At 37.6% G+C, this 27,887-nt stretch overlaps 1 protein-coding gene across 8 annotated transcripts in view; it reads right to left on the reverse strand.

Annotated features, from left to right (window-relative positions):
• The window catches only part of CSRNP3 (cysteine and serine rich nuclear protein 3), a 108,056-nt gene that overhangs the window by 49,290 nt on the left and 30,879 nt on the right, over positions 1–27,887 (reverse strand). For 7 of the 8 annotated variants that reach the window (XM_032693645.1, XM_032693647.1, XM_032693651.1 and 4 more), the window contains exon 2: positions 27,353–27,524. In XM_032693645.1, coding sequence (XP_032549536.1) covers positions 27,353–27,524 — 172 coding nt within the window. Of the gene's footprint in view, positions 1–14,332; positions 14,403–27,352; positions 27,525–27,887 lie in introns of those variants that run through there. The other variant, XM_032693653.1, reaches the window with a different exon arrangement.

A 27,887-nucleotide genomic window follows, 5' to 3' on the forward strand; every position in this document is an offset into this window, starting at 1 on the left:
GATAACATAAGATAGCAAGAAGAAACTGTTTTCTCATTAACATTCCACAAATGAAATACCTCCTTATTCTATTTAAGATCTCTCTCATTACAATAAATGACAGCTCGTAGCTGATGGTTGGCGTTATTCTGGTCCTATGGAAGTGAGTGGAAGTTTTGCTACTGATTTGCATGGAAGAAGGGACAAGCATAACTAATACAGTTTCATTCGCCTTACCGTGTCATCATGCAAATCAATGACAAAACTCATTTCTTTATTGTTCTTGGCATCTTGCTCATCTTGTATTATTAAGGTTTTGTAACAGTTGATATGCAGTGTCTGTGATTACACTGAATTATACCAGATGGTTAGTAAAGGATTCAGAATTACCCACAGCTAAATACAGTAATGAATATCTTCTAGACTCTCACATTCATGTTTTATAATAAAAAATTCCATTATCAAGAATGAGGGTATTTTTCAGTGCCTCCATTTTCATCTACCCAACGACACGGACCGAGCAGATTGTTCGTGGCTGAGAACCTTCTATGTCTCTTCAGCAGAAAGCACTGCTGTGTATACATTAATGAGAAGAAACGAAAGCACACTAGATGGGTTGCTAACGAACAGCTGGTTTAGCTAAAGCTATGCATTTTTTTTCCCCTGGCAATATCACTGATGATGTCACGATGCCAGTGCAGGAAGACATAAACAAAAGGCAGGCATTTTTGCTGCAGTAGCACTAAGGGAAAAAATAAAAACCAAACCTCTGACAGATAGAAAGAACAAAAACTGGTCAGAAAAATAGTACTACTGTCACATTTTTGTGGTTTGTTGTTATATACGCTATGGAACACTTCTGAAATCCAGGAACGTGGTTAGAGGAAAACACATTCAAGGACATGATACAGTTAAACCAGTTAGCAGCAAAGTGTTGTTTCTGCAGGAGACAATAGCAGCAAGCAGTCTCCAAGGTAGCCCCAGTTAATCACTTCAAGGTTGATGGGGGGAGGGAGGGAAGCTTCAATCCTCCATAGCGGAATTTGGAATTTCCTAATTCTAACTTGACATTTTTAGGTAACTAAATTATATTCTATCCCATACTCTCTTCTTACAGGATTACTGAATAGATGTCAGAGCAACATCTAAATTTGTGCTCAAACATACTATTGAGGAAGTGCCTTTTTGCCACCATGGAAGACATTATAGATCACCCAAGAGCCAGAACTTAGACCTCCCTTGTCACTCCTTAGTAAGAAGAGCTCCAAATGAGACAATACTTTCCAGTACCCCTCTTGTAATAAACAGGACTTCTTCAAGAGAATCCAAATTCACCTTTCCTTGAAACAACAGTGGGTGTATGCAAATGCTTAGCAGTCTCTTCTACCCAAGGTCTCCCATGAGAGTCAAGATAAGCAAGAGCTCTCTTTTCTCTAATGTAAGTAAACAGAATCAAGAACCTGCTGACCATCTGTAAATAAGGGTAAAATCCTGGTTTATTCTACTCTATGTGCATTTAAACTTGACTACTTTTATAAAGGTTATATGCATTGAAACACAGATCTTGCACAGAATTTAAAAACAAACAAAAAAACCCCAAACCCCCAAACTCCCACAACAAGCCATATATTGCAAATCAGACTCAGCCTATGATTTGAAATTCAAATAATTTCCACCTTATACAACTAAATTATTTTGTTAGGTATTGAACCTAATCTGCTGTTCAGTATCCTGTATCACAGTTGGATGAATTCAGATATGAATCAAAACAATTACAGGAACAGACTGTTCAATTTCATGAAGAAAAAAAGGGGCACCTTGCACTCAATACCTTGTTATTCTAAAGTTTGGAATCCTGTACGTTGCAATAAAATGCAAGAGCTCCTCTTTCTCCAAGTACACCAAAAATGCAATAACTTCCATAGCAGTTGAGTAAAAGAGGGTTTTGCTGAAATTCTTTTGCAGTCTAGTGCCAAAAAAGATCTGAAGTCTAGCATTTATAAAATGTGTTCAGTGGACCATGCATGCTCTACTCCAGCTCTTACAAACAGCATGGTTCATATGCCATGGTTTGCAATTTATGAGCTACAGCAGCAGCAGCTCTAAATGCCTCAGCACTGGCTTTCAGATTTGGAAATAGATGATTTGTGGTCATTTCTTTCGTAAGATCTATAAACCTTACCCATGTCAAGTCCTCTAATTTGAATTCAGGATGAGGCACAGCTGCAAACTTCCAGTGGAACTCTGCCATTACAGAAGTTCTAGAGAGTTAAAAATGCACACCTAAGAGAAAATAGTGTAATAATTAATCTGAAGTTACTATCAGTAACACTGGGGTAGGATAATCTTAAGTATAAATTGTACATATTTCTTTCTAGACCAAATATAACTTAATCAAATAAATTTCCACACCCTGGCCCCAAATGTCTTGCTTTCTCTAGATATATCACAGTCACAGCTAAACCATCTTCAAGTAGTGTCATGGTAACTCTTTGGTTCCAAATACTGGGGCTTGATGGATTTCTACAGTCTGCCAGGAAGAATGACACACTTTGGGTTCCTGAATTGTGCAAATATGAAAATCCTACTCATTCATAAATGATATTTGCAACAAAGAAATACAACCATGTTTTGAAATAAGAGTCTAGTCAGTGAAATAAATGAAAATAGACAAAATTTATTTGAAAGTTAAGATGATATCTGCAGATCAACAGATGGATGGACAAAGCAGCCTATAACTTAAGGGCAGGCCTGTGGGAAGCTGTTCTGATTTCTGCACCCCAGCAATCTCACCCCCAACTTCATGCAGTGACTCCTAGCTTGTCAATGTAGGGCTGCCAGTGCCACCCTTCACTCTTACTTCTGGCACTCTTACCCTGTCACGTCAATTTGAAGGACACCATGTACAGTTTGCTATTTTTCTGATTCTTAAAAAGTACCTGCTTGACCAGGGCCAAGTTCCTAAAAGCAGGCACAGAGTACCAGTAAATTCTCTTTACATATACTACGAGGTATAGAACAGCATATACCCCTTCCTCATGAATTTTAGCAAAACAGCTCTTGAAAACAACCTCATTTTTAATGATACAGTCTTGCTACATCTTACATAACCTGCATTTTTCCAAGACAAAATTAACCCCTTCCAGGGTGATATCTCAAAGGAAAGCACTCTTCCTTTCAGAAAACAGCACTGAAAGGAACTGTGCATTAGAAGAGCTACTGTATGCAAACAGAAATACCCCCCTGTAGTAAACATACAGGGTTTCTTTCTCCTTTCACAACCTTTCTCAAAACTGATAGTTAACTACCAAAATCAAAGAAATATTAGCTTTGGCAGGCAAACTAGTGTACTGAGAGGTGTACAGCCAAGTGGCAAAAGAATCTCTTGACTACTGTTAGATGATGTGAATAATCAAAGCAAATAATTAATAATGTAATGCTTCATACAGCCATCAGTCAAAATGCCAGCAGAGCATGGTGTTTTTCAAATAAAACTAAGTCAGTTATATTTGAAAAAGCAAACTGGTCATTACCTTGTTTAAAAAACAAACACTTAGAAGGCAGATACTTGAAGAAAAGAGACTTGCCTGTGCTGTCTTGTATGTGCAAAGCCAGCTTTGCTCCAGCCAGTTTCCATGACACCTCAGACATTGCAATGTGATCCATGCAGATTAGTAACTCAGAACTATGCAAAACTATGCTTGGTGTGGTTGGAAATTGCAAGACATAAACAGAAGAAACAAAGGTGCCTTTTCGTCTTACTCCATTCCCTTTTCTCTTGCTTGGTCACTAAGCACACCTTTTCCCAAAGTATTATTTTCCAGCTTATAAATTTCACTTGGCTGTTGACCAGCAAAAAGTTTAAAAATAAATAAAATTAAGAGATATTCGAAGCAAGCATAATAGCTAGTATTTTTTCTCTCCAACTACTTGGTTATTCTAGTCCTCCTTATACCACAGTAAACCAAAAACGTTTACTGAGTCAGTGCGGTTGAAACAAGAAAAAAATCCAGTCAGAAGGAAGCAGACTGGACTTGTAATCAACAGAGCTTTATAAAGCACCACTGTTGCTAAACCAGCAGCATTTGCCTCATTCCTTGTTTTCTCAACATCCATAGTGGAGCAGACAAGCTTTTTAGTTTTCATCTTCCACAGAAAGACGAATTTTTCATTGTTACAATTTTTACATTTGTTCCTGTCTACCATAAACACAAGTATATTAATTTGAGCAGAGGCAGATGTAAAAATATAAGACACAGAAACAGAGCTAAGCAGTAACGTAAATTTTATAGCAGTTAGTTTATGAAGCATTCTGACTTAAAACACAAGACATTTTCAATGTACTATTTAGAATAAAAACCAGAACACTCAATTACAGGTTATATGGTAACTTGTCACTGTTTCAAATAACATTTAAAGCCTGATTCTCCTTTAGTAATGTGTATTCAGCAGAACTTGAAAATAATTTTTATTTATTTTTTCATTTGCCTACTAGCACCACGGGTAACATCAGCACAGCAATGGGAATTTTATTGCTTGTCCTGAGTCTTCTCTACCAGCAAAACACAACGCATTTCCCCCCAATATGTTGCCTGACAGCAGCCTACATTAATAAAGTAAAAGTATTTTAGAGGCGATTTCCCTTCTCATACCCTAAAAAACATGGTCATGATTTCACTTCCCTGTAAGTCAGCATTAAAGAAATCAAATGAAAAATATTTTCATATATTTTAGTATCCAAAATGATTTTCCTACCATGAATACACATTTTCATAATATTAAAACCCAAACCACTGTACTTTTACAGCAAACTTCTTCCTATGTCATTGTAACATTCTAAAGCTTCAGAAAGTACATGAGCCAATGGTATGTGATTACAGCCCAGAAAGCCAACTGCATCAGAAGAGGAGTGGCCAGCATGTCAAGGGAGGTGATTCTGCCCCTCTACCATCATGAGAGCCCACCTGGAGTGCTCTAACTAGCTCTGGGGTCCTCAGCACAAGAGAAACATGGACCGTTTGGAGCAGGTCCCAAGGAGGGCCACAAAGATGATCAGAGGGCTGAAGCACCTCTCCTATGAAGACAAGCTGAGAGCCTGGAGAAGAGAAGACTTCATGAAGACCTCATTGTGGCCTTCCAGTATTTAAAAGGGACTTAGGAGAAGTGGAAACTGTTTTAAACTAAAAGAGGAGAAATTTAGATTGGCCATTAGGAAGAAATTCTTTAGTCAGATGGTAGTGAGGCACTGGAACAGGCTGCCCAGTGAAGTTGTGGAAGTAGTCAAGTTCAGGTTAGATGGGGCTTCAAGCAACCTGGTCTAAATGGGTGCCCATAGCAGGGGGCTTTGAACTGGATGATTTTTAAGGTCCCTTCCAGCTCAAGCCTTTCTATGATTCTACTCTATGAAAGTAAGCTGCTCAAATTCAGAAATGTGCTTTCTAAGGAATGCTGATTGTCATTTCTTCCATTTAGGAAGACGACGGATAGTAGTATTTAAATAACCACATTCATATTAGCAAATCAGTGGACAGTTCCAGGATGCACTGGTTTAAATCCATAACTTCATAATTTGATTGCACTGTTTTCAACTGGTGTTCAAAAGACACTGTGTTTTCAATCTAACTTTCCAAGAATTTAAAGGGTTAAGTGTAGTAGTCACATGCCCTGAAACTGTGCAAGGATCAACATTTTTGCAACATGCTCAAGTTTCGAAGTTCTTTTATAGAAGCAGCTATTGAGTGACAGTTTTATCTAAAGTTCTACTAAAAGGGATCAGAACTAAATGAAGACTTATTAGAGCATTTTTATAGCCCAAATATCTTTCAAGACTTCAGCACTTCAGAAACCATCAAGAATTTTTTTTTAATTAAACTGCTTGATACCTACCAGCTGCAGAACCTCATGTTTCAGTTAGTTTTGTTCACAATATTAAGTAGACACACTTATCATTCTGACAGCAGTACAACAGCCATGGGTTGAGGATGTCAGGCTATGGTCCCTAAAGACTGCAGCCTCCTGCGTTGGTGCACTTGCAGGGCAGAAATTTTTTTTTTCCCTTTTAAAATCATTATTCAACATATTTTCCAGTGAACAGCTTAAAAAAGTAAGTTAGACTTTCAACGAGGATTACATTCAAATACTTTGAATAAGGCTCACGGATTTATGGCACAGGCAAAACTTGTAGGGACCGCTGATATCACCTGATACAAAGTTGCATCATTTGACAGCTTCCGGTGTTGCAGAAAAGAAGCAATTACCAACTCAGTGGGATTTCTGGCATCCCTGCAATGATTGTGATTTCTCAGCTAGATTTGTCCCTTTGGCCTAGGATCTTAAAGCACTGAGGATAATATTGTTTCCATCACAATATTTTTCCTTTTAGGAACATGAGGACCATGTTTATTACTGCTTTATTGAGTTGAGATAATAGTAGGCTTGTCAGATATTTCGAAAGAGTGTAGCCAGTGTGTCTGTTTTGACCTTCCAGGTCACAGCAAAGGTGCAAGCTGACAGCACCAGCTGTCATTTGCAGTTAACAGACTTTTACCAGATCAACAGCTCCAAGCTCATAGGGGAACTCACCAGTTTTGTGACTGAAGAACAAGAAGTCAAGGTTCTTGGCCCTTTCTTTCCATCTTCCAGGGTGGGTGGATTTAAGTGACCCTACCACTAGTCTAGCTGCCTACCTGGAATTCTCTCCTGCCCCAAGTCTGCTGTTGGTAGCACGTACATAATTCTCTGGATACCGGATTGTAAATGCAGACTTCAGCCATTTAAGATTTCAAGAAGTATCTGCCAGTGCCAACTGCTCTACTTTTTCAGAGCAAAAGACATTCTCACTGCCCTGGATGTCTTGGATTTAGAGACAGGAGTGACCCCATTTACATTCAGAAAACATATTCCACGTCATTTACAATGGCAATGAGTTCACAACTGCAGTGTGTATCCTGCAGTTTTCTTATTATCTCCAGTACTGTGAGAATTCCTGAAAAGCTGTCATATTTAGCTTGTTACATACTTATAACAGCAAATTGGTACATGCTCCATGCTGATCTTCTTATTTTCTGTGGTTGCAAACAACTAAAAAATTACTTTAAGATCATAATCACACAGGAACAGACCCAGATCAACAAGTGCAAACCTTGTGACATTTAGTGTGTCAAGCAATGACACAGGCAAAGTTTGCAGAGAACAGCAGGATCTTGAAGCAGACAAGCTGAGATGAGTAGGAAACTCAAACCCTTTGAGGACATAAGAAAGGGGTCATAGACACAAAAGCCTGCCTACTTTTCTAACTGTAGAAGTTAATCTAATTAAAAAATGCTAATTTCCCCACAAACCTTGCCTTAAATTATCATACCACAATAATGACAGCATTAACAGCCTTAAACCTGATATATCACTTTAGAAGCTAAATATCTTAAATGTCAAGCAGGAAACAAAGATGGATGCGAAGACCTAGGGCTGCAGAGAGAACAAAGATCTACCACTTATCTTGTAACAGTTATTTTTACACGGCAACTGAAAAGTCTATACACATAATGACAAAGGTGAATTTTAACAAAGATACTAAAAAACCAATGAAATAGATTTGCAGGAACTGCTCAAAAACATTAGAAACAGTATAGGAGTTAAAAATTTTTAAAGTTACCAATATTAATGAACCCTGACAGGTAAGTGGAAAGACCAAGATCTTGCCTCTATTTCAAGAGGTAAAGAAGGTACATTTATGACAGTAAACATTGATGCTAATGGGGATACAAAGAGATGCATCAGCAGGTGAAAGTAACACCACTCTTAAAGCAGTGCTGAGATATACACGAGAACACAGCAAGAATGCATTTTTAAGGCCAGGATTTTGTGATATTGAGATGGAAAAGGCTAAAAAGTTTGCATAAGATTTTGCTTCACAGTTGATTTAGGTCAACCATCCTGGAGGACAGAAACTGCTTACTGGAAAACAGTCTTATAGGAAAAATCTGAGGGGGATACATCCATTGTTAGCAGAGATATCATAAATAAACTTTTTTTTCCCTAGATTAACCAGGAAAAGTACAGATGGAAATGAAAAGGCCACTAAAAATAAAAATGTGTAGAAAGTTGTAAAATATGGAAGGAACAAAGTACCTTTTCAAAAATAAACTGAGTAGCAATTAGAAGAATAAAAGAACCAAGAGTGGGGAAAAAAGCACAGGCAAGCCAACATTTCAGAAGATGAAATATGGTAAACTCTTGAAGATGGGTTGTGGAAGATGAGACCAAATCTTTATTTTGAGATCTAGGAAATATATTTGTATCTAATGTATACATGCTGAAAATAAGGCACATGGGTCCTAAAGTATCTGAATGACAGAGAAAAATCAATTGAATGAGAATACCAGAAATATCATACTTGGACACAGACTGCCAATTTATGCTAGGAACGTAATTCTATCCATTAAAAAGAAAAATAAAAAGGAATTCCCCTTGGATCCTAACCCTCCAGCAAACTCAGAGGCAAAATTCACCAAGTGTAATGTGCACTAAGCAAAAAGTGGAATATTGAAAGGTATCACTTTGTTATACAAAATCAGAGAATTTGCTGAAAATGCATCAAAGACCTTGGACTACTATCAGTGGGATGGGGAATGCCAAAATCCAAAATACAAGACAGGCTGACAGCTGAGTCAAATATAGCCTGAACCAGAACTGAAAATTCCTGCCTGTCCACACATCCAGTGTTTCATTCCATCTAAGCAAACAAACAAGGTGACTCTGCTAAGGATATCCAACACTATGGTCTCTATTCAACACCCAGTCATCAGTCAAAAGCCAGATCTTCAGAAAACAAACCCAAGTGTTCAGAGGCCCACATATTAAATGCAGAGGAATTTTTTACTAGACAGTGGGTAACCACTGAGGACTCTCAAGCCATAGCCTGACTGCATACAATTCACCACTAGGAATAAAAACTAGCAACTAATAGCAAGCCAAGCACTTATTAATTGCTATACTACTGTTATTTCCACTATACAGAAGTTATTACTACTTTAACTAATGATTATACTGCAGAGCTTTTCTCTGGATTGTAAGAAGAACCCACCAAACTGCTAGCATTGGACTGACAGCACAGACACGGAATAAGTTTGCCTAATCAATTAGATCCCAAAATCCACTTTTTATGAGTAATTCTATGAGACTTTGAGCAGCTTAACTTTTCCATACCTAGCATTTCCATATGAAAACAAAATATAAAAAAAATCAAATATCTTATTGTTACTTATCCCACAATTGTGCTCTTAATGGTTAAAATGTACACTTCAAGATCACCACTGGGAGAGAACCTGTTTCATTAAACAAGCCAAACAATAAGAGGAAGAAAATCAATTCAGAGTTACTTTGCACTTTCATCAATAACAAAGGGGGAGGTGTAAGAAAGGACAATTATAGTGGTAGGTCTGAAAACTTAAGCCCGATATGAACTTTACAATTCTATTTCTAAGCAACATCAGTAAGTGGATGGGAAAGTACTGTTTCTTCTGATCAGGGTGATATGCTGTCACTTGAATTTAAAATACAAAACAATTCTTCAGATAGGAAAATTTTAAAAATCTAACATTATTTTAATACACACAAAGCAGTTAAAAGCCATTTATTTCTCCTCTCAAAGATAATCCCTACTAATTGCTCTAGTTGTGGAAATACATTTTGTGGGAAGGGAAAATGAAGACTACTTGTCGAATTGCTCATGTCATTATTTCACTGCAGAATCCAAATACTATAGCCAGACTCATTCCCAGCATGCTGAGTATCAGCCTACAGAAAAGGACCCATGCATAAGCCACTCTGACCTTTCTTGCTAGTTTCTTTTGACCTTTCTGACCTCATTAGGCTGCTATAAAGAAAATAAAGGAGCTGTTGGGTACTCTTGACGGATTAGAAATAACAAGAATGTGTCTAGGACTTACTTAAGTACTAAACCGGGCCTCTGAATCATAATGCTTTTCAATCAATCAAAAGTATAATAGAGATGATGATTAAAAAATAGAGGTAGGGAGAAATGGATTCTTAAAATATTAAGTGTGAATAGTATGCGTTTTGGAAATAGTTCATCAGCATCCTTAACCATTTATTCTGCTGCAGTTTTAGATGATTGAATTTTTAAGGTCCCACTTGAGTGAGAACAGATATTAAAAAACAATGGTCCCAGCAGAGTTATTCTCATTAAGCATGAATCTAACTTAAGCACTGTGCTGGAAGAGGGCTTTGGTCTCTTCTGGTCAGATTTATTTAATGAATTCTTCAAATTCCCAGTGGAAGGAAACTCTAGAGACTAAAATGCAAGTCTGTGAATTCCCTGTGTCACATTTCAAACACGACATCATATTATCAACAAAATCTGTATCTTTACAGACAAAAGGGTAGAAATACTATGAAAGTGCTTATTCTTTACATATACACTTTCTCCAGTGGAATTACTTGGGATTTTTAAACTGTCTCCCAGTCCTGAAATGGAAACATCACGCATTTTTATAGCTTACATCATAAGAAGTACAAGACTTACAAATTAATTTTGCTCTCTAGATATTGGGTTTTGCCATCTCCAGTAAATATTTATTTATTTATAACTAATACTGGCATCTTAGCAAAACTCTCAGAAAGGAAAGCACAGGCCACAACTTACAAGCTCCAAGTACTACAAGATAAATTACAGCAGCTGTTCTCTCAGTTGCAACATGAGACACATGCCTTTCTTTTTATTCTGTATTTCTAATTTCTAGGGAGAGAAGTGCTATAAGTGAATTTACAGTCACTGAAATCTTCTAAGTTCCCATATGTTGTGATTTCTGATTAAAAGCTCTTGTACTTAACCACTGGAAAATATTTATGGGAAGAGAAGAGTTTTTCTTCAAATGATAAACTACTACTAAAAGAAGACACTAGTAGATAGGCTGACCTCAGCCAAAGGGTTCAGGCTGTATTATGCTATGCATTAAAATGCAGACACTGTCACATAAAATTAAATTATGTCCTTTTTAAAAGTAAGACTATGCCATCATTTGTTCCTGAAATACCCTCTGTTCAGCTGTCCTGCAGTTTTATAGATCCTGACATGGGAAAACTGTTGCAGCTGTGATAGTGGGGATTGTCCCTTTCAGAAATTTATAGTCATTGGTAAATCTCTGCATGTCCCACATCTCCCCTGCACTGAGTGCACAAGCAGCCCCAAGCCAGCAGGAGGGAGGAGGACGCACACACTGCATTTGTGCGGGAGCTCTCATCGGGCTTTATCCCCACCAGCTAAAATGTCTTAAAGCAGCACTGGATCCAGATACTGTCACACTGCACATAGAGCTAAGTTAAATGACACAGTGGTCAAAAAACAACTTAATAGTGTTTCTAGCACAGATTTCACAGTTGCTGTATCTGGGCAGCTCTGCTAGCACAATTGGATTAGTGATTTATGTTGTCTCTCCGCTCCCCCCTTTTAAGACAGTGGATTAAGATTTGAACATGTAAATTTCTCATCCTCATCACTATTCAGACTTTGTGAATGCAGAGACATTTCAAGACTTGTAGAAGTGTTTTGGTTTGGTTTTTGTTTGGGAGTTTGTTTGTTTTGTTGTGGTGGGGCTTTTTTTCCCTTTGTTGTTAGCCAGATATTATGGTGTGAAGATAAATGGTGGACAAGGATCTTGTGTTTGGATATTTAAAATTAAAACAAAAAACATCAAAGCAGAATTGTTATGAGCTGGCAATTCCTCTCTCTTATGTATGATAGGGGCAAAAATCAAAATTGTCATCTTACAGGTATGCAGACATTTCTATCATCGGTCTGTCCTGTAACAAAGAGAAATTCAAAGATCCCACCTATTTGAGGTTAAATTATTAATTTTCCCAGCTTGTCCTTGTTTTGGAATTTGCTTATTCCTGTGAATTAACTACAGCAGTTAACCTGCTGTAAAGAGCACATAGAACAAAATTCACAAAACAAAAGGGCAAGGGAGAAAAAAAAAATCAAAACAATAGGTAACTGTTCTTTTGTCATATTATTTATTTATGCTATTATCTCATGTATTAGATAGGTTACTTATGTTATTTACTAAATAAAGCCTGGAAAAGGAAATCCATTTCAACTCATCTCTTATGCAGACTGGAAACTGAACACCGAGTACCAGAGGGAGAAGCAGGGATGGGGTGGGAACTCCTATCCTTCCTCCACATCTCAAATCAGAACAGTATAACAAAAGCTTGGTTTCACACTGCAGGATTACAATAGCAGATATAAGAAGGAGTCTGTAGTAGGCAGTAAATGTCTGTCAGTGACTGATGATGACACAGAATTTTAGGTACAACTGTATCAACAAGTTTTGCAAGATCACTAACATTTAGGCATCTAAGAAATTGATTCCAAAATCTGGCGCATATTTTCATGCTTACTGAAATAAATGAAGCATTTTGATCTCTAAAAAAGTAATATTTAAACAAGTCTAAGATTCTTACTAAATCCCATAGTAAGTCAAGAATCACATCCTCTCCTCTTATATGTGTTACTGTAAGAAAAAAACCTACCTGAAATGTTACACATGCAGCATCATCATGTACGTACTATGCCTTACTTTCAAAAATTTTTCTTCAGTAATGACCGTATGATTAACTTATGTTGCAAGACTTATTTATATAATTCAAAACCAGTTGACATTATTATTACACTGCAACACAAATATAACATGCTTCTGAAGAGTTTCCCAAAATTTTGCATATACATATGCTACCTGTCCAGAGAAGGGTAAAAATTAACAGTACACTATTCAGCTTGCCATAATGTAATTTACTTCCTACTTGCAGATTCCCAACAACCCTCCTCTCTTATGGAGTCACTAAAGGAATATTGGTCTGTTACCTTTCTAAATCACATTTTTAATTGCACCCAGCAGTGGACAAATGGTTAAAACTAAGGATCATTTGGAAATTTCTTCTGCAGCATTTACCAATCTAAGTTAATGGAGCACCTCTTAAGTCAGCAGCACCATTTTCTCATTTGAGGTTTTTTTTCAGTAGGGTTCCACCTTACTGTATGCTAAGCACACAAATAAGAGAAACATACCTCACATCACTTGAGTACAGCAAAAGAAAAATATTTCCATACTGAAAGTGTTCTTTCTTAAATGAATATTATGTGAAAATTCCAATGTATTCATCTTTACTTATGCACTAAAAATGAGGAAAGTTGGGCCAAGTGAACCTTCATTAAGTGGCTTTTGTACTCTTCACTGTAGAAACTTATCAGATAATCAAAATCAGACACAACACAATATATGGCTTAAGCTACTGAAAGAGAATCAACTACCTTCAGTAATGTGTGATAAAGATAATCCAGGCAAGGTAAAAAGAAATAATATAAAAAGTTCATTTGAGACAGCCTATAAAGACATTCACCAAGGTAAATCAGAAAAGGAGATCAGTAACTCTGTGGTCATGGACTACTGGTCTACGTGGGCATGTCCACAGGGTGCTGTACATAATCCGCACACCACTACACTCAGATCCCCAAAAAACCAGCCAGGTTTAGTGTCTGCATTAATATCATGGCTAACCCATAAATCAAATAGACCCTTCAGAATAAGGGTTACCTACACTTGTGCTTTCTGATCTTCCCTTCATCAGTACATGTAACATTTAAAAATCACATTCTAATAACAAACAAGTAAAAGGTAACAATTACACATGTTTTCCAGTATCTGAGTAAAGCTTACATGAAATTACAAACAGGTTATGCAAGAGAAGATGCTGTCATCATTTTCTTGCTATTTATCAAGCACTTTAAATTACATTATGACATCGCAGAGTTCTCTGAACACATTTACTATTTGAGATGTGTTGACCAGCTCTTTGTGGCTAAATCATATCCCTTACTTCCAGTCTTTGGAAAAAGTAGATCACATCATGATTTGACAAATTACAAAAGAAGCCTTGAAAGCACCTCTTCAGATTAAGCTGGTGTTTCATTTTCCAAAACATTAAAGAGCTGATACTTTTGCAAGCAAATGACAAAAGATGCAAATATGCAATAATTAACTTATTTACAAACACGGGCAACAAGTTAGGAACATTTTACCTGTCTGCATCTAATGACACTGGAAGTTGCTGATGTATACTAATCCAATAGCTTTCAGCATGAATTTTAAACACAAAGTTGCAGCTGGAAACCTGATTTTTCTTTTACTAATGTTCCAAAATCGCTAATCAAAATCTCTGCAGAGACATAAAATATAACATCGTGTTTTGTATCATCAGATGGTACAGAAATGAAACTGGGCCTATATAATTGTATAGATATATGCATGTGAATGACTGCTACTGTACTACTGACCTTGTGATCTCAAAGAACGCCAGTTTCTCTCAGGAGATTTTTACATCTCTGAAATCATGTTTTCAGTCTGTAGACATTTCCTTAATCTGTCCTTAAAAAAATGAAATTCATGTCTCATTACTGTTAAAATGATACCAATAAACTTTTAGAATTTCTATCAAAGTATTGGTGATGCCATATGCAAACTCACAGAATAAACAGAAAATTCAGTTTGTTTGCAGTGAAACCAGGTACCATATTAGGGTGAAAAAATTCAGCAGAACATGTGAATCACATGTATGAGTAAGCCACAGGAGTTATATTACCAAAATATTTAATTGTCGCAAGCCATTATTTACTGACTTATAAAATAATATGTATTTCAGAAGAGCAGACCTGACTTTTTAGAAAATTACATATGTATGTGTGTTTATATCTATCTATCTATATAAAATAAATGATCATAAACCTGTAAGCACAAAGCCAGTATGCACATTTGGTTTCTGGTGCACATGAGCTACTTCTGCTCTGACACAACAGGGAGCCTGAAAACCTTCCTGTATTTCACTGAACAGAACAAAATTCATTAATTGCAAGGACAATTAAACATTTATCCTGCTTACCATGGTAGGTGACAGACTTGCCATCTGTTGAAGTCCTTAAAGCAAGGTTGGATATCTTTGGTAAAAGACATTTTTGGATATAGGTGGGTTTTTTTTTTTTTGGGGGGGGGGGGGGGTGGTTAAAGGAAAACCAAAACAAAAAACTAACATTTGATCCATACTGCAAACTCATGGCTGTGGCATAGAGAGAAGGCACTGGTGACACAAGCCAGCAACAGTCCTGGCTTTGCCATTTCAGATGCCTGTTTGTGTCCGCCACATTTAACCCCAGCCAAGCCCCATGCAGCCACTCGCTCTCTCCCCCACCAGCGGCACTGGGGAGAGGATCGAAGGGTAAAACCAAGAAAACTCATGGGTTGAGATAAAGACAGTTTAATAGGGAAAACAAAAGCCATGCATGCAAGCAAAGCAAAACAAGGAATTAATTCACTGTTTCCTACAGCAGGCAGACGTTCAGCCATCTCCAGGTGAGCAGGGTCCCATCATGGGTAACAGTGACTTGGGAAGACAAACACATCACTCCAAACATGCCCCCTTCCTCATTCTTCCCCCTAGCATTATATACTGAGCATGATGCCACATGGTCTGGAATATCCCTATGGTCAGCTGGGGTCATTGTCCCACTTGTGTCTGCTCCCAGTTTCCCACACATCCCCCACTTCCTTGCCAGCATGGCAGTACGGAAAGAAGAAAAGGCCTTGGCTCTGCTCAGCAATAACAACATCATCTCTGTATTATCAACCCTGTGTTCAGCACAAACCTACAACACAGTCCCATACCAGCCATGTGAAGAAAATTAACTCCACCCCAGCAAACACCTTAGTGTCCCTTTCCATTCTGGCCCCAAATACTTCAGATCCTGCTTTAAAATGATGTCAAAATCTTAGCTTGGTCGGTCTTAGCTTTTGGTCCTCCAGTTACACCCCTGGTGATTTTCATACCTTCCTTCAGCCCAGGCCATGACTCTCCTGGGATACCACTCCTACATCCTACACATTGTCTTCGCTATGATCTTGAGCATCAGAGCTGCAACACTTGCTATTGTGCTATTCTCTGTTTAAGGGATACATCAGATTTTTTATGATCGATATGATTTGGGAAGATTTTGATTGTGAATACAGGAAGGATAGCTGATAATCAAATTCTGCATCATAAAGGCAAACTAGATCAAATCCAAAAGCAACTAGTACTTCCTGTTTTACACCATTAATATTTCTTGCCAATACTACTGGTGCTGTTTGCATGTATCAGAGTGTAGGCAGATGGACACAGAGCCCACAATTCGAGCTTTCTGAAGCAAGAAAAAAGGTAACAAAAAACATCTTAGTTTTTGAGGTATGCAAACAAATAAGATTGTAGCTAATCTAATAACGTATGACTGAAGTGATGGAGCACAGCATACCGTGAAGTATAGATGAAAATGAGTGCAAAGAACAGGCTACGAGAGATGTGTGGGCACAGGGGAGAAAGTCGGAAATATAGGAGAAATTTGGAGGTGGTTCCATTACCAGCTGCAGGGTGCTTATGATCCAAATGTCATGAGAGACTCATGGCTACGAGAAGGTTTCAGTAATTAGCAGATGGTCCATAAACTTATGACAAAAAATATATTTGGTCTCAAAAAAGTCTATATTGTAGCATTTCTCTGTCCTTAATTTGTGTGAAACTAAAGATTCCTTCACCTACAAAGCACAATAAACAATTCAAACCAGAACAGTGTATTTATATAAAGACCATCAAATTCACCCACATTTAAAAAAAAAAGGATAAAAATTAAAGTAAATCGTTTCTCCATTTTGTTTTAACAAAATTTTCTGAAAATCCAAGCCTGGTTCATCTGCAAGTCAAAATTCTAGACATATCACAACATTTAATGACCTTCCTAGGCACATGCTCTGACCCAATTCCTACCATTCTGTGTTAATCTCACAGTGAGAAATGTATATTTAAAATGTGAACTTAAGCTTTATCTGAAATGTCACACTTTGTCCTCTCTCCTGGCTGCTCTTTTCTCTGTCTGCAGAATATTCTCATTTCTGAGAAAATTCTCACATCCTTAAAGGAAGATGTATTTACTAAATCAAAAACCATTTTTGATGGTTACTTTAAGTCCAATAGTTCAAGTACCTTTATTCATACAGTAGCATACTGACTTGTAATGTTAGTGAAATAGGTAAATTCACAAGAATGAGCCTTGCCACTGCAAGCTGTTACAGACCACATCCTGGTAGCTATACAAATAATACATTATTATAATGCACACTGTAATTAATTGTGTTACTTTCTTGCTAAGAACATACAATTAGACATGACAGCAAAGGCAAAAATTTTAAATAGTAGTGTAACAATGAAATGGTATCTCTGCTCCAAGATTTTTATGTCCATTCCATACTAATCACTCAAAACCAAGAATACTACTTAAGTAAAACAACGTGTAAAAGATGAAAAGCAGTAGCAGAAATCAATGGGTGTGCTTCATTTAAAAAACAAAAAGAAACTTGATCACTTTTTGGTAAAATGTAGGTCACCTATGGTTTCCATAGTAACCACTGCTGAACCATTGCTCTGCAGATGACCACTGCCTATGGCTGCTTTCTTAGCAGGTGATGTACAAATACAGTTATACCTCATTGAAAATAAGAAAAGCTAAAGAAGTGCTTGGAATTGCCATTAGTCTACTTCCAAACACAACTCCTGCTTAAACATTTTCAAAAGCCTTTCCTAATCTCCTCACCTAGATAAAATAGTCAGCTAACCAGTTGAAACCACACAAAACCTAGTTTTCAGTTCTAAAAAATCTGCTCTTTGTCTGTATCTCAAGCTTGAAGTCTCCAAAATGGAGACAAACAACTTCACAAGAATCTGTAAATACAAAAAATATTTATACAGAGCAACTCACTAAACACAGAAGTCAACAAGCACTGCCATTAGGTTAAGCTTAGTTCTTTGACAGTGTATTGAGTACATTCACTGCAAGTGGGAGTTAATGGGTTGGCATATTAATATTTTGCACACAAGCAGTGAAAACTAGTCATGTAACAAGGCTGGAGCCACAGATAATGACAGTTAAAGCCTCACTTGGGATAAAGTCATATAGTCTTCAGTCAGCTTGATAGTGAAACTTCTCACCACTATTACTCTGGGGCATATATAATTGATGATGAATTCATTAAAACACAAAAGACTCCATGTTACAAGAAGAGTGAACTGGCTTTGATAGTGAACTGGGAAACAACAGGACAAGCCAATGCCATTGATAACTGCTAACTGATTTTCCCCTTCAGAACAACTGTATCACTATTGTGTGAGTTCAGACTAAATGAGCTACTTCTTTTTGCACGTATTATAAAAACTCTGAATTATAAACTTTGAGGTCTGGAAGCCACCCACATGCCTTAATGCTATTAATGCTACAAATACATTGCAGTAGGGTAGCCTCAGTTTTCACCTTCATGATCAGAACATCAAAAATGCCACATATTCAGTGAACAGAAGAATGATGATGAACATTGTTGAATACCATCAATGAAGAATCATGTCCCCTCACCTGCTTTGAAAGTTCAAAACAGACAGATGAACAGGTATATGAACACGAGGCACTACAGCAAGACTGCTGGGAAGACAGACAAGCCATCATTGAATGGAGACAGCTTGAGAAAGTTGTCTAGTTTTCATCAGAGCTTTAGAATCAAACAATTCATGAAGCTGTTTTTAATACACTGAATTGGTAAATTCCAAAGAAACAACAGTTTGTATATATTCTCCTAACTGCAACTGCTGAAAACACTATAGTATTTTGCGGAGGGGAGGGGATTGATACTCAATTTCTTTATGTTCCTGTAAGGATCAGGATCTCCAATACACCATCATGCTCAGTGCACACCAGTGGACTGCCATGAGCACCAGGACATCTCAAAGAGCAAGACTAGAACACATGTGGGAGATGAATCAGGGCTACAGAGGAAGAAGAAAGTAAGAAGTCAATACAGCCTCTGGCAAGCAGAATACTTTTCTTTTTCCCTAATGTTTCAGTCAAAGTTCTTGAATTTTTTGCTCATAGGTCAGTAATTCTCATGGATTTAGTCCTCCCTACAGTCCTACATTCACTGTATATCATTGCTGTCTTATAAGACTAAACTATTGGAGGAAGTTTGTGTTTTCCGTATGCAGATACAGCCTTTCATCTTAAGCAGTTCCAGGTCTAGGCCCAGTAGGGCCAAAAAACCCTAGTACAATACAATCATTGAAGGCTAATTAGACTGAAAACAGGAATAAGAAATACTATTGCGTCTTTCTTGTAAGCATTAAGACAGCGTTTCATCAAGAAGCACCAAGAAAAGATACGACTCCTAAGTACATCTGCTTGTTAACTAATTCTACTTTGCAAGCACAACTGCTGTCTATTAAAACAAAACAATAACAAAAAAAAACAAACCCAAAAACAAACCACAAAAAGAACAACCAAACCAAATCCCATGGAAGGCTATTCCCGGCTTACTGTTAGAGACTGAGGATCTCTTACAGCATATTAATACAAACAACAGCTGTATCAACTGATGGAGAAAAAAAATCCTTTGAGGAGGAACAAGCCATTGGATTGAAGGAACTTCTAAAAGAAGATCTACTACCAGCAGAAACTGTGCCTTTAAGTTGCTGTCCTTCTGGTGTTACCTCCCCTCAGTCATGCCTATTGCTAAATCAGTTGCTTGTGTGAGCAAAGAACAACAGAGCAACGTTCAGCAAGGAGAAAACACAACCCAATGGCTCATGTATGGAGGGTGGTACAGACTGACATTAGTTACAAAGTTTACAGTAATGCATGATCATAGAGTGGTTTAGTTTGAAAGGTACCTTGAAGTTCATTTAGTTCCAACCTCCCCACCATGGGCAGAGATGCCACCCATGAGGATCAGGTTGCTCAGGGGCACATTTAACCTGGCCAGTAGGACAACATGCTTTGTTAAAAGCACTGAATCTAATTTGGCTTTAAATTTCAAAACGTCTTAAAAGCCATCTTCACACAGACTGGTAGGAAAAGTTGTAAACTAGTATAAAATGCAGAATACATACTAAACATGGCACTAGATAAGGAGAGGATATTGCAATAATCTTTCTGAAGCTTCATTTGCTTTTGTAAGAACACATAAAACAATTCAAAGAAAGCTGCTGAAGGGCCATTGGGACTCTCACTAGGGATAAAAGCCAGCATTAGGACAGAGCAGAGAAAGCAAGCATGAAACATTTTTTTCAGACAAAAATGAAGCTATTCAAAGTCATAAACTGGTAACAGAAAAATCCATTTTTCCCTCCTTCTTGATTTGATTCACCAATTATTTCCCTACAGAAGCTAGTATAATGGTATCAGGCCACCCACAGCTTTCACTGGTATCCAAATGTTGTCATAATGCTGCTTCCTATCTGAAGAACAGGACGGTGACTTTTAGTATCCAAGACATCCTAAGGTTTTTTACCCTTAGAAACACATGTTAAAATTATGATCTTATTTGCTACAGACCATGAAGCAAGTCTTCACTAAAAGTAAGCTCATCTATGTCCCAACCTTATGGTTTCTCCAGAGAAGGAGGTTGGCTGAGATTAGTTCAAATCCAAGCTAAAAGAAGAACTTCTGAAAGAATTTTCAAGACTGTGGGCTTAGGTATGTTCCTTTATGTCAAGAAATCCATGGTCATCATGATTTTGCATTTTTAAAACTGCACGCCTGAGTCTCTGGTGAGAGAACAAATAAACTTGACATTCTATACATTAGACCATAAAGTTATTTAAATTATTTTACGTGTTATAATAGCATCTAAAGACAGCAACTGCTATAAGAAGTCTAAAATCAGGGGCTAAGGGTTGATCTGGTATACTACTTCAGTTGTGGATCTAATTTTTACTGTTTAACAAACCAAGGGCAATATCCAAGCATCCCATTCAATTTTTATCAAATATCACAGAAAACCACCAATCAGCAAACAATTTCTTACACTGTTAGCATCATTCTGAACTAGAGATCCCAGATTTGCCTGCAGAAGGTGGTTCCAGACCTGCTGACAGTACATACTCCTGAATATGGACCAGAATTTATTCATATGTTCTTAGTGCAAGGTGCTTTCTCTAACTGATAAATACAGAACAGATCCGGAAGTGCTACAGAATCTCAATCAACATTTCCCAGTAATTTTCTAATTTGTTTTTGAAATATGTTCCATACACATCAATGTAGTGAGAGAGGATGACTCACTTCAATTAAGAATTTGCAAACTCCTGGAGCATTAAATTCCTTTGATCTTGATAAACTGGCTCATTCTCGTTCTGTTCATTAGCCCCCCCTCTTTTCCCAGTTTTGAGCCAGCCAATCTGTAGCCTTTTCTGCAAGCTGACATATTTACTAAGTAAAATCTGTTACCACTGCTTTCTTGCTCCTAATGAAAAACACCCTGTTGCTTGTCAAGCTCCTCATCTTAGGGAACCTCCTTCTCTCTTTTCCTTCATACATGACATAGCGAACAAGCTGTCTTCCCACCCTGATCAGTTCTTCATTAGCTCCTCTCTGTATTTCCCCAGTAACCACAAACTGCTGACCTGTGCATTCTGTTCTTTTTTTTTTTGACTCTCACCTAATGAAATTTCATCAAGTACCGTTTTGCTGATGACTTGCAAAAACTGCCAAAGAGTCTCTGAAAACAATCCAGTGGTGTTGCTTTGAACCATGTCTTGATAAGTACATTTCTTAAGGGTTAACCTGGAAATGTAAATATCTACATGACTTGAGAAATAAGAACGTCTTAAATTGTAGTATAAATTATCATTAATTTTACAGACAGTTATTTGGCAACTGTAATAGGGTTATTTTCTCATATGTTCTATCTCAAAAATTAGTGTATGTGGAGTCTGCCACAAACAGGTATCCACATTTAGACAGCAATTCAACTTCGATACTGATTAGCGAAAATCATCTTGATATTTTCACTCTACTCCTTTGATGGAAAAATACTGTACGGCCCAAAAAAATCCTTTAGTACTTGATTCTTTACCAATCAAAATCATGGTTGTCATAGAAACTGTAAAAACTGAAGTCAGTCATGACATAACAGGGTAATGGAAAATGTCTGCAGGCTCAGGTTTTTGTATTGGAGATGTTTCTGTGAATTTAACTAGGGAGTCAAGCAGTTTCCCAAATCCAACAAAGAATATTATAACAATACGTATTATTGTTTTTAATAATCTGTTCAGAGTCTGAAAAGTGACAGTATTTATCACTCCTGCTCTACACACTGGTTACATTAACAGCAAACAGACCCTTCCCAAAACATTCAGTGCTATAAGGGGACAGAATTTCTCTGATCACACATCTCAGATACCCTGGAGGGACTTTTGGTCAGTGTTCTTAGCATTCCTGAGATCCCAGTTTTGGCATTTTAAATTGATGCAAACCACTTTAAAAATCTATATTGCCATTAGTTTCTGTCTCTTGCATATGATGTTCAGAAAGGGACTTCTAATTTGCAGGCCTCTGCCCCAACCCAAGGTGATTCAGCTTAATTCCAAACATTATTTCAGGTTTTTTCCCCCATGACATGAAACTCTGTAAAATAAAACTCTACTCCTGACTAACAAATGCTACAAGAGCCTTCCCATCTCCCAGAGCTAATTCATAGACCAACTCCACACAACAGAGTTCTTCTGCCTTTTACTGGAACCACTTGACACTTCATAATTACTGACAGGGCTGCCTTACTGCAACCACTTGCCCGTTAAGCAGAGACCATCCTGCTGAAAAGAAAATAATCATAATACACAGAAATACTGGAGGGCTGGTCTCACTGCAGGTGAGCAAACTGAGTAGCTTAACCACAAATAACGTGAAAGGTAGCAATATGAATGTGGAAGTACTCAGATCTTTAAAAAAAAATAATAATCTCAGAGCCTTGAATTAAATTCTGTGATGAAATTTAAGAGACTTTTTGTTTCAGCTAGTTTCCTAAGACATATTTTCGCCTTAATTTATTTTTTCAAAATAACTAGGTACACATATTTTGAATAGAGAGCAAACAGGTACTTGCATTCCCTATGCTTTCCTAGAATTATCTTAAATAAACTCTGTTTTATCATGATTGCATCTAGCCATTTCCAGACCTGTTAAACTGGTCACTGACACCCATACCACACCCCCATTCCCGCCTTGCTTAAGAATTAATTTAATGGCAGGGGTGAGCATAGTTGGTATGTAACATGCTTCAGCTATCTACAAACGTTTAACTGACATACATAGAGAAACTTTCCAGTTGCATCGAAGTTAAAAGTTTGAGCCAGTAAAATTCACCTGTTCCCTAACCCTGAGTTTAGAAGAAAAAGTTATGATTTAAAACAAAGGGAAATCCTGATTCCAGAAAATAACTAGCAAACAACCCATGAGTAAAATAGTAAACTTTTTTAAGGGAAGAAAGGAAAAAAATACAAATCAAACTTCCTTTAAAAAATGGCATGACATTTGTTTACTGCATTATATAGTGCAGGCTTCTTACTAGAAAAGTGCCTGATTCACACCAATCCTAAACCTCAGGGGGAGAGAGACAGATATATTTCTTTAGTTGCCATGATTGGGACCCTAGTCAACAACATGTATAAACCCCCACAGCTTCTTACTCTTCAGTTCTATGGCATTCTCTCAGACTTTACAGTTAAAATATCACTCAACACTTTCTGATTGCCATTACCACATTTACTGCACTTGTACATATACATGTACAACATGTGTGTATATATATATATGTAATTTGACAAAGCTTATATACATATATAGTTACACTTTTTTTTCACAATATAAACATATGCACACGTGTTTACATGCAGCAGGCCTGTATCTTTAATTCTGAAAATTCATTTCCATGGATGCCACTGAGGAAATGAAAATATAAGGGTACTGTAATCATTTAACTGATTTGGATATGCACATTTATTTTTTAATAAAACATGCTACCACAGGAAAATAAATATAAATATTAATGTATAATATTGAGTATTAATTATTAACAGCAGCCTTCATCTACATTCAGTTTCTAAAATACTGTTATAACTTTCCACTGTCACAAAGAATTACTGTGTACTGACAGGGTTTGCTGGAGCTCATGGCACAATAAAGAATTTTTTAGATTGCTGTTGTGTGTCTCAGGAGTCCCTTGGAGAAGCAATGAATCTGCACATGTATTGATAAATAAGAGTAGGAAGAATTCATATGAATCTTTTTAGATTTTTCTGAACAGCAGAATGGCTTTGGGCACACACTAGGAGAGCAGACTTCATGGAACATCATGTGTACAGAAAAAACACATTACTGCATAAAGTGGGCTGAGGAGGTAAGAATTTTACACTCATCTCAGATGAGGCAAGAGTAAACATGCCTTACACATTCTAAAAGCCTGCTGTTTTGTGTGTAACATATGTTTGTGAGGATAGAGTTGTTTGCAACAGCGTTTTCTTGTTTTGCTCCATATTCAAATGTTATGCAATGCAATCTTGCAACCTCCTTACACACACACAAAAAAAACCTCTATTTGGAAATATTCTTACTCATTTCCATTTTACATCTAGAGATTTTGGACTGTTAATAAATTGGGCATTTGGATTTTGCAGAAGCTGATGACTAATAGAAAATAATCACAACAGAGGACAGGAATCAGAAAACCACTACTATCAGAATCTGATTGTAAAGAAATGAGTTTTAATACAAAATGCACAATTCCAGATCCTCCAAAAAAATCTTCAGTAAGTAGTAATCTGTTGCAGCAATCACTCCAGTAAACCCATTCTTCCCAGAAAAATATAAAACTGTACTTCCAAAAACCAACAGATTACTGTAGAATTTTGAAAACAACTCTGTCAAGAATGAAACAATGAAAATAAAGAAATAAATGAAAATCCCAAACCAAAACAAACCCCCAAACCAACCAAAAATCAAACCCACATAAAAATGGAAAACAAATTAAAGCTAAGCAAAATAAATGTATCTGCATCATGCCCTGAAACCTATTTAGTAGACAAAAGCACTGGCAGACTGTGAAATAGAAGAAATTCCAGGCTGAAAATTCTATCACTAAATTTGGAGAGTTCAAGTTCTAAAAGCCAACATCAAGAGCCTCAAGCACCATTAAAGCAGGGCAATGAGTTGGGGAGGGGGGGAGTGGGACATCTCCTACCTACCTGTGTCTCAAATCATCCCAGTCTTTGTTCTTCCCACTAGCACTCTACATTCAGCAAGAAGCCTACAGAAAACCTGGGCTTTTCAAACCCAGTAAGTACTGCTCTGCCATCTGTATTCACAGAGGTGAAGCAGAGATGAAAGTATCAAATTAGAACACAGGATGAACACACAGATTTTGCAGTAAAAAGGGGCAAATAGATCTCAGAGACAGTAAATTGATAAAGCAAAACACAGTTCCCTATAGACTTATCAGACCAGGCCCAAAAGCAGTCTAGTTGTGGATTCACAGCACTGTACAAACTGCTCCTGGTCATGTGCTTGCTGCTACCACTCTCAGCTTACCAGTGAACTTGGCTCTGGAACAAGCAGTGCTACTTCAGCTCTCTCTGAACCTCTGATGCATGTAAGCTATAAACTCACAAAATGATTCAGGTTGGAAAGGACTTCAGCAGGTCTCTAGTCCAACCTCCTGCTCAAGGATGGCTGAGATATCAGATAAGACTGCTCACAACTTTAGCCAGCCAAGTCTTAAGAATCTGTAAGGAGACAGACTACACGGCCTCTCTGGGCAAACTTTTCCAGTGCCTGGCTACCCTCAAGGAGAAAAGTTTCTCCTTATATCCAGCCGGAACACATCTTGTTTCAATCTACTTTGGTTCCTCACTCTCCCATCACTGACCACTAGGAAGAGCTGCACACGTTCTGTGTGAGCTCCTCAAAGGCACTGCACGGTTTCTGCTGGGTCCACCCAGAGCCTTCCCTTTGCCAGGTTGAACATGGTCAGGTTCCTCAGTCTCTCCTCATATGGTGAACACTCCAGCCCCCTCATGACCTTAGTGATCCTCTGCTGCACTTGCTCCATTTTATCAAAGTCTTGCACTGTGGGACCAAACGTGGACACAGTTCTCTAGGTCAGTTTCCAGCCTGTGGCACTGGAGGGGTTCTTCCTTCTCAAGTACATAGCTGTATTTGTCTTTGCTGAATTTTGCATGTCTCCTGTCAGCCTGTTCCTCCAGTCTGCCCAGGTCCCTCTGAATAGGAGTTTTTCTCTTAAGGGCACCAACCATTCCCCTCAGTGTGGTTCTCTGCAAATGCTGTAAGTCACTGTCACCTCCTTCAGGTGATCAGTAAAGATGTTAAGGACAACAAGTTTTGGAACAGATTCCTGTGGTGCCCCATCAAAGTAAAACACAATCCCTTCACCACCACCCTCAGCTGAACATCCAAGTCCTCAGAGTACTTTTGAAAAGTCTGCTCTAAGAAAAGGTGGTACAGAAGTATCTCTCACTCAGAGGAGTCTTTTTCCTTTTGGGATAAGGAGCTACACTAATTCTATTGACAGCTATAATTCACAAATAGCTCTGACCTAGCTTTATTAGGCAGATAATACATAAATTTCTAAAAAATGGAGACACTCTTCTTGCTGCTTCATATGAACTGTCAAATAAAGTCCAAATCACTTACTGCTACTCATTTACACACTGTTTAATGCAAATATGAAGCTTTATATCGTCCACAATTTATGACAGTTTAGTAACTGGTAATCTCAACCTGAGAAGTCAGAAGAAAAATATGCTGTAAATTAACTATTCATGTTCAGCTGTTTGAGTGGGAACAAGAAAAGGATTTTTGTCCTTCAAGTGTCTCATGGAGACATCAAATATGAATCTAACACCCTCTCAGGGAGGATTATAAATTTCTTCATGTTTACTCCTGTAACGAGTGAAAGAAAAAGACTGAAAGTCGTATGGTTGCACTGGTTCAGGGGGCAGGATGACTGATCAGATTCTGTCACAGATTGTGTACTCTACTCTCAACTCTGAACACACAGCACTAAGCAGAAGCACTGGCCTTCAAAGGTAGTTACTGCTGGTATTAGCTCTTCCCCCAAATCATCACCCAAAATGGAAGACATACTCACGTATACTTAAAATATTTCATACTAACTAGATATGAGTGATAAAGCATAAAAGTAGAGTTTCCTCTGAAACTCACTTTGACATACAAATTTTCACAGAAACAATTACCAGATGAAATAGTTCTTTTTCAAAAATAAGTACTTCCTCACGGTGTCAGCATTTAAATGTAATAAAACAGAAAAACACTTCAAAATAAAAGCAGATAGCCTTCACTGTATTTCTTAAAAGTAAAATGAACCTTTCTTAGCTTGTATAAAAAGCAGTATCGTGCCTGACGCATCACTTTAGTACTTACGAGTAAAATGATTAGAAGTGGATGGATGGACATTACTTCCACTGTCAGCACTTTCACTGCTAGACATGTCATCATCTGATTCCCACACACAGGAACAGGGTGAGGTGCCACCAACTTCTTCAAACTTCCTCTTTAAAATTCCACTCATCGCTGCAATGCTCTCAACATACACCTGTAACAGGAACAGAGGCAATGAGACACTGACACAGCTGTCTCCTGTGCAGGTCTTCCAATTCATTCACCCTGGAAGAGTTCACATACCAATCAGATGCTACTACCTGTAGCTAAACAGCTCCTTACCAAGAGTTTTAAACAACTTTTCCAAGAAGGAGTCAAAAAAACTTTATCGGTATATTTATAATCCTTAATGTAAATTTATCATCTGTAATGTAAATGCTACCTGTATTCTGCCAGTGCAGACAAAATTCTATAACCAATCTCATGTGTGAAAACATATATATTTCAGTCATGCAGCAATTCTGGGCCAAGCATAAAGTATACATACTCCAATATAATTCACCAAAAATGTGTCTTT

Source organism: Chiroxiphia lanceolata, chromosome 7 (assembly GCF_009829145.1).
Source record: "Chiroxiphia lanceolata isolate bChiLan1 chromosome 7, bChiLan1.pri, whole genome shotgun sequence".
Classification (NCBI taxonomy): domain Eukaryota; kingdom Metazoa; phylum Chordata; class Aves; order Passeriformes; family Pipridae; genus Chiroxiphia; species Chiroxiphia lanceolata.